The sequence below is a fragment of the Bombina bombina genome, chromosome 1 (assembly GCF_027579735.1).
Source record: "Bombina bombina isolate aBomBom1 chromosome 1, aBomBom1.pri, whole genome shotgun sequence".
NCBI classification, from domain to species: Eukaryota; Metazoa; Chordata; class Amphibia; order Anura; family Bombinatoridae; genus Bombina; species Bombina bombina.
The window spans coordinates 253,639,798-253,647,684 of record NC_069499.1 but is presented as its reverse complement, the minus strand read 5'-3'; the positions used below and the strand labels follow the sequence as shown (position 1 = coordinate 253,647,684).

The 7,887-nt window shown below is 38.8% G+C and overlaps 1 protein-coding gene across 2 annotated transcripts in view; it reads right to left on the bottom strand.

The window, feature by feature from the left end:
• Nucleotides 1-2,664: 2,664 nt before the first annotated feature.
• STRN3 (striatin 3) overlaps nucleotides 2,665-7,887 on the bottom strand; it is a 532,215-nt gene continuing 526,992 nt past the window's right edge. For both annotated transcript variants that reach the window (XM_053697936.1, XM_053697935.1), the window contains 3 exons: nucleotides 5,536-5,643; nucleotides 5,204-5,290; nucleotides 2,665-4,864 (listed from right to left, as the gene is read on the bottom strand). In XM_053697936.1, coding sequence (XP_053553911.1) covers nucleotides 4,695-4,864; nucleotides 5,204-5,290; nucleotides 5,536-5,643 — 365 coding nt within the window. In that variant the 3' untranslated portion in view covers nucleotides 2,665-4,694. The remainder of the gene's footprint in view (nucleotides 4,865-5,203; nucleotides 5,291-5,535; nucleotides 5,644-7,887) is intronic.

The following is a 7,887-nucleotide window of genomic DNA, read 5'->3' as shown; positions in this document are numbered from 1 at the left end:
ACAATGTTAGGAGAGCTGTCACTTTGATAGATTACGCGAGGGCTGCTGGGACCCCAGCTCTATTCCTTTCACTGGACGCAGAAAAAGCGTTCGACAGGGTAGACTGGGGTTTCATGTTTACAGTGCTCTCGACCATGGGGTTTAAAGGGACCTTTATACAGGCTCTCAAAGGTATTTATTCTGGCCCAACAGCGGTATTGGGGGCAGCGGGACACATTTCTAGACAAATAACAATCTTGAATGGGACCCGACAGGGGTGCCCATTGTCGCCACTGTTATTCGCCCTATGCATAGAGCCACTGGCCTCATATATTGGGAATACGGGTGGTGGACTCAGAATATAAATTAATGTTGTTTGTGGACGACGTGTTACTAACGCTAACCAGGCCCCTACACTCATTAACACACCTATACAAAACATTAGACAAGTTCTCAATAATTTCAGGCTACAAGATTAATGCTGCCAAGTGCAAGGCTCTTCAAGTCTGTCTCCCAGCACACACGAAAAAGACGATTGAACTGAACTTCAATATTGAGGGGGGGGGAAAAAGCACATCACTTACTTGGGAGTTAAACTAAGCGACAGCTTGTCAGATCTATATAAGTTAAACTATCTCCCAATTTACAGAGCCATAAGAGGTGACTTGGCAAAATGGAAAAAAGGGAACTTCTCATGGTATGGTAGATTGACGGCGATCAAAATGAATCTCCTTCCAAGACTGATGTATGTTTTTCGTGCTCTGCCCATAGGTGTCCCCACTAGAGATCTTGAGGCCTTACAAGATGATTTAGTAAAACATTTTCGGGGTGACGGAAAGAGTAGGATAGCGGCACAGGTGCTGAAACAACACAGACAGCTGGGTGGAGTGGGAGTACCAAATCTTGTTGACTATTATCGGGCCTCGAGACTGGCCCAGACGGTGGTGATGGGGAAGAGTGACAATGAGCTAATTTGGCCTAGGTTGGAGGCAGCTATAGCAGGTTATGATAGGGCAGCAGACATTTTATGGGATACAGAAAAGCTTTCCAAATCAACAGACTATAAATCACCGGTCACAATGGAGGCCTTAGGTCTTTGGTCAAAAATCACGAAAGGACTAAAACTTTGTAGACGGGAATCCTTGTGTAAACCCATTACATTTTTGATACCTAGGGAACTGAGGAGAGCGGTTGGAAAATGGGAAAACAAGGGTTTGTATAGAGTGGCAGACCTTGCAGAACTCAAAAAATCTCACATTCAATCAGATTAAAGACAGAATTGAACCAGAGCCCCTGCACTGGTATTTATACCTACAGATTAGTGCATCCATACACACTTACATGTCACCAAAACGGTCTACGCCAACTACAGACCTAGAGAAAATGTTAAGAGCTCCGTTCAGAGGGAAAAAACTGATCTCACGAGTTTACCTGATAATGCAAAAGGCGAGAAGCCAGACTAAATCACCCTTAATGGAAAGATGGGAGGGGGACCTCGGGGAAGTCAGGGAGATAGGTGAATGGGAGGATTTACTGGGAGATGCCAGCAAAGGTTTACTTAGCGAAGACCTGAGAGAGAATGCTATCAAGGTGTCGTTTAGATGGTACCTCACACCTATCAGAACGGCGCACTTCGCGGCTGCACACAACGGTAATTGCTATAGAGGCTGTCGTGAGAAGGGGACATATCGACACATGTGGTGGGATTGCCCTAGGGTCCAGTCACTATGGGAGAAAATGTCAACACTGATAGGCACACTCCTGAATGAAAGAGTTACCCTCACGATTTCACAGGCATTGCTACATGACAGGGTGAGACCTTTCAACAAGGCAATCAACTGTTATATTAGAATACTTTGTACGTGCCTGAGAATTTGTGTCGCTAGACATTGGAAAAAAGGGACGCCCACATGGCAGGAAGTGACAGATAAAATCACAGACACCTTTCAATTATCAGAGGTGGCGGCATGGGCACAAGGGCAGACGGAGCAATTTCATAAGATATGGTATTATTGGGTGTTGAGGAGGGGCGAGGTGCAGAACCTGTGATAACAGGCAGGACAAGGTGAAGATCAGACGTAGGGCCCGTTAGGGTAAGATTGAGATGTTGGTTTGGGTAGAGGTGATACATCCAGTTTAACCCTTTAAGGACACAGCTTTCAGTTTGCTCAATTGTTTTATGACGGAAAAATTCCGTCATATGTCCTTAAGAGGTTAACTAAGGGTAGTTCTGAGGAAGATTTGCGACACACACTAATCCTCAGGCGAGATGGAGACCTGTTAACACAGCCTGGAAGAAGGGGGGGTTGAGTTTTACAGGTTGGGGAATTGTATTTTTTTTTTGTTTTTTCTTTTTGTGTTCCATGGAGTCAATCTTTCATAAAGGCAAAGTATAGAGAGGATGGTCTAGGCCATCGAGGTATATTTAAGGATTCACATTATCTACATGTCTGTTAATGCTAGATGTTGTCATGGTGAATTATTCTTGTGCATATAACTTTGGTAGCCTCTGTATCTTTGCTTAAAATTCAATAAAAATTATTTCAACTAAAAAGCAAATAAAGGTTTTGACTTGCTTGTTATTTACTCATTGCAAAACTATGTCTCTTTGAAAACAAATACAGGAGATATTCATAGTTCATGCACCCTATGGACACAGAGATTAATTAACTCACTTAAAATATATACAGGTTCACCATTTAATATTTATTATATGCATTTTATATACATTTTTCAACAACTGTACTTTTGCTTTTTTGCGGTACAATCTTAAAAATGTGCTGATTCGCAGTCTGTAAAACAAAAAACATTACAAAATTTGCAAACTGATCAGAAATCTTTTTTCTCTCTCTTGTGGAAGACTAGAAAAAAAATGTGATATTGTCTTAGTCATGCATAACACAAAGTAAAATCCTTTCACAAAATCAAACTAAATAATGACAGAACGAGAAAAAAAGAAATCAGTAAGTCTAATTCAAACAGCAAAGAAAGGCTGAAGTTGCAAGACGATCTGGATATATTTCAATCTCATTTTGCCGTTGGGCACTGCTTAAAGCTGCACCAGCCATCTTCTAAATGTCACTTAAATGCTGATTTTGGATATCCTATTTAACATGTTCCTGTAAAGGATTGTCCTTTTACCTCTAGTCAGAGTTGTTTACCTGCGCCACATGGGAAACAGTATTTTTTTTTTTCTTCCCACTTACACGAACATACATAAAACGCTGAAATAAATAATAATAAACCATTGTAACAAAGCTGGGCAACCTTCAGATAAATTAACTCTCAAATAAAGTAAACATACAAAATATCACACAGTGATAGAATGCTTTGATTGTTAAAAATGTGATGGAGAGAAGCCATAGTCAGTTATCCTGAATTTTCAGACCCTCCCTGTTACACACAACTAGTAAAAAAGGGAAACTAGTTGATAGTCTCCACCAAAAATATATTAATCCCATTCAACTCCAAAACTAATCTGGAGTCGACATGGAGAGAGGAAGAATTTAAAGGTGGTGTGGAAAAAAAAAAAGTTTCAAAAATAATTTGCCCATTGTATAGGGGGATAGGGGATGGCAGTATAAAAAATCCACAAAATTATTTCACCTTTTGCTTTTTAATATGGCTGATAAAAACACTGCAATTCTGAAACAGTTTAAATATATATATATAAAAAAAAAAAAAGCTTAAAAACTACGGTTAGACCCAAACTTGTGTATATGCAAGACTAATGCTAAAAATATATAGATACACACTAGCTTCCATCGCCAGAAAACAAAGCAACCTTTTGTCATGAAATAGATGGGTTAAAAAAATAAATAAAAAATAAAATAAAAAAATAATCCCTTCATTGGCAGCCAGGCACCGAGGGGGTGAATACACCGTCATGTTTGCATTCATGCAAAGTAAGGACGGATGAATAACCGTAAGGATCTGCTATAAAGATATTGCAAAATGAGGTTCATATGAGGGCATTAGCTGCTTGACACCCTTTATTGGATTATTCCCTACAATGCCAGACATCTTGCTTTCTTTGCTGTCCATTGCAGATGTTCCTAACAGCGATGACATTGTGTGTGAATATGAATATATATATATATATATTATATATTTATACTTGTACACACACACCATTCATATTCCATTGTGAATCACATATTAACAGGTGAGGCTGTTCCAGCCAAAATGAGAGTTTGTTAATGTACATAAGTTTATGTTCTAGGAAGGGAGGGGGAGGTATACAGTCTTCCCAGGTTAGTCCCTCTCTTGAAACAGAAATATTGCACACCTGGGGTCTTAAATAAAAAATATGCCAAAAAAAATAAAATCTAAAGACTGCTAAAAAGGAATTAAAAAAAAAAAAAAAAAAAGAAAGAAAAAGAAAAATATATTTATATTTATATATTTATATATAGGACAGACAGACCCTGCATAGAGGGCTGTGAATACTGGTTACTGTGAAGGGAAAAGGAATAAATTAATTACAGTAATTCTGAGTCAAGAAAACCATCCTGATATTAAAATGAGTTGGGTAGGGAAGCGCCTGCTAATATGTAACCAGTATCTCCCTGTCCTGCAGAGCGATCTTTGCCATGTAGTGTCAGTAGGTGCTAGCTCCTCTTGGCAGTGTATTAGATTTCTGTAATAAATACCACGTGTCAATTTTTTTTGTCCCAAACGCACTTGTGGCTTTGTTTTTCGGGGTTCGGAGGTGGTCACACAAAGACCTTGGCCAGGGCATCTGCTCCAGCACTAGCAATAAATGCTTTGGATGGATGAAAGGCAACATCATAAATAGATTCATCCAACTTTTTGCGATGTGCGGTGATCTCTTGCACACAAGTCTTGCTGTCCAGATTCCAAAGCCGGATAGAGCAGTCATGGCCTGCGCAGAGAAGAAAGCAGGTTTGTTCATGGACAATAGTACTATAAGACAGATAATGCAGTGATACTGAACCTTTAACACCAGACACAAAATATATGTCACAGCAAAATATGTTTACACACTACTCAAAACATATGGGAAAAAGTACTTTATCTTAGATCATTGGTTTTAAAACCATGTCAAAATGATTAGATAAAATGATAGGTTAGTTCTTGGATTTAATGATAAGTTATGCTGAAAATGCACTATGATGAAAACAAACATGCAAAGCTAATTGCAGAGTGATTTTTCTCACTAGTACATATGAATGTGCATATATATGTTTGATGTGATACTCACTTCCAGACATCAAGTAGATTCCATTAGGATCCACAGCCAGACTGGTCACTGCGTCAAGATGTGCCACCATAGAGTGGATGGTCTTTCCTGAGAGACATGATTGACAGTGAAAGGCTAGCTTTAGGAGATGTTTTCATATTACTTAAATCTACTTATTTTATTAATTAGTAAGATAAAATGTTTGGCTTGCTACAGAAACTTAGGGCAAACACCTCACTTGGCAGATCTTTCACATATATTATTTCACAAGAGGCATACAATGGAAATGCAGTCTGTTTTGAAAAACCTTATGAATTTCAATAAAATGAAGGGTATTAAAAAGATACACATACCAGACTTGTTGTCGAAAAACTTGATGTGACGATCCTCATAAGCAGCAATAGTAACAGGGAGAGTGGGGTGGCTCACTAACTTGTTAATATGGCTGGTAAAAGGGGGAACTGCAGAGAAAAGAGGAACACAAAAATAAAAAATAAAAAAAGGGAACAGAAATGTATAGGTCAGACAAATATAGATGATCATACATGTTTTTCCCTTACATAATTAAAAAAACAAATTTATTCTTACCTGATAAATTTCTCTCTTTCATGGTGGTCAGAGACCACGAGCCATAACAATTTGGATTAAGCTCCCTCCACTAGGAGGCAGGCAAAAATTACTTAACACATCAAGAGCTTTAAGCCCTCCCACCTCGATTCCCCTCAGTCTGCCATAGAGCAAAGAAAGGAGAAAAAAAAAAACAAGAAGGAAGAACGAAGCCATGTAATGGGCTGCATGCCAGAATTGTCGGATGACTAAACAGAAAATATTGGGCGAGTCTCATGGAATCTCATTACCATGAAAAAAATAAAATAAAAAAGGCATCTATCAGATAAGAATAAACTATGTTTTCTTTCTCAAAAGTTGTTAAGAGTCCTAAAGCCATAACATTTTGGATCTAATACCCAAGCTGTGGAGTTCTTGATAAAATAAAAGAAATGGGTGGGACAAACTAATTTGTTCAAAAGACGTTACATTTCTAAAGGACCAAGATGTGGAAACAGATCTAGTAGAACGAGCCCTAATGCAAAGTGGTGGAGGAGCCTTCCCCGTCTCTAAATGAACCTTAAAAATCAGTTGCTATATCCAAGAAGAAAAAAGTAATTGCCGAAGCTTTTTGGCCCTTTACGTTGACCTGAAAAATTAATAAACAAAAGAGGAAGATTGCCTAAAATCTTTGGTAGCCTGAAGCTAAAACTTCAATGCTATGACTACATCTTAATTGTGCAAAATGCATTCCTTTGAATTCTTGGGAGAAGGCCACAACGAAGAAATTGATATTCCTTGAAGAAACCACCTTTGGTAAGAAATCATACAGAGTCTTTGTCTTGTCTTGATGGGAAACCAGATATGGCAGACAGCTCAGAAACCCTCCTGGCTGACTAAATTACAAAAAGTAACAAACTTCCAAGATAGGAGCTGAACATCCACATTATGCATAGGTTCAAAAGGGTGAACCTGTAATTATCTTAGAACCAAATTGAGATTCAATAGAGGAAACACTGCTCTTATTACTGGGGTCTAATCTTAACCAGAGCTTGAACAAATGTCTGAATTTCTGGAATTTTTGCTAGTTTTTTGTGGTACAGAATAGAAAGAACTAATATTTTACCCTTCAAAGAACTAGCCAATAAACCTTTAACCCGTTCTGCAAGAATTCTAGCAATATGAAAAGAAAAGTCTTATGTGTAACAGGTTTCCTAGTCTGGATAAGAGTATTTACTACTGATTGCGGGAATCTGCGTTGGATAAGAACTAAATGAATCTCCCCCCGCCGTCAAGCTGAGATACTAAGTCTAAATGAACAAATGGACCCTGTATGAATAACAAAAGCTTCCGCGGAGGAGAAGAGGGCATCTGAATGGGATCCGCATACCAAGTTCTGCTTTGCATTGGAGCAATGAGAATTACAGGAGAGCCTTCTGGTCCTCCTCTGAGTTATAGCTCAGACCAGAGGTGGATACGTGTACATTAGACAATATGACAACTGAACCACCTGAAGTTCCCTGGACCTGAAACAATATCTTGGAAGGTTGCGATTCAGACGAGATGCCATCATGTGTATGTCCCGTCTGGCTACAATTTGGTTGAAAACTTCTTGGTTCAGAGACCACTCCCATGAAAAAAGGGTCTGTCAACTTAGGAAGTCCGCCTCCCAACTGTTTACTCACAGAATGTGAATGGCTGAAATCATGTAATGATAGCACTCCACCCAAAGCAGAATGTGGGATACCTCTTTCATTGCCAGAGAAATCTTGAGTGATTTACATAAGCCACTGCCGTGATGCTATCTGACTAAAATCTTAAATAGGCCAAACTTGCTGAGTCAGGCTGAATGGAAGAGCCACAAATTAATAATGTTTGTCCTGAAAAGGCAAACCTGAGCAATTTGTAAAGGTCTCTGTGAATGGGAACGTGAAGGTAAGCATCCTTCAGATCTATAGTGGTCATGTATTAACCATTCTAGACCAAAGGAATAATTGTGTAGATTGTTACCAGTTTAAGAGAAGGTAAGGTACTCTCATAAATTTGTTCAGAGACTTTAAATCCAGAATGGTTTAGAAAGTACTCACCTTCTTTAATACTATGAAAAGATTTGAATAGTAAACTAGACATTCTTCCATCGGAACTAGCACAACCACATG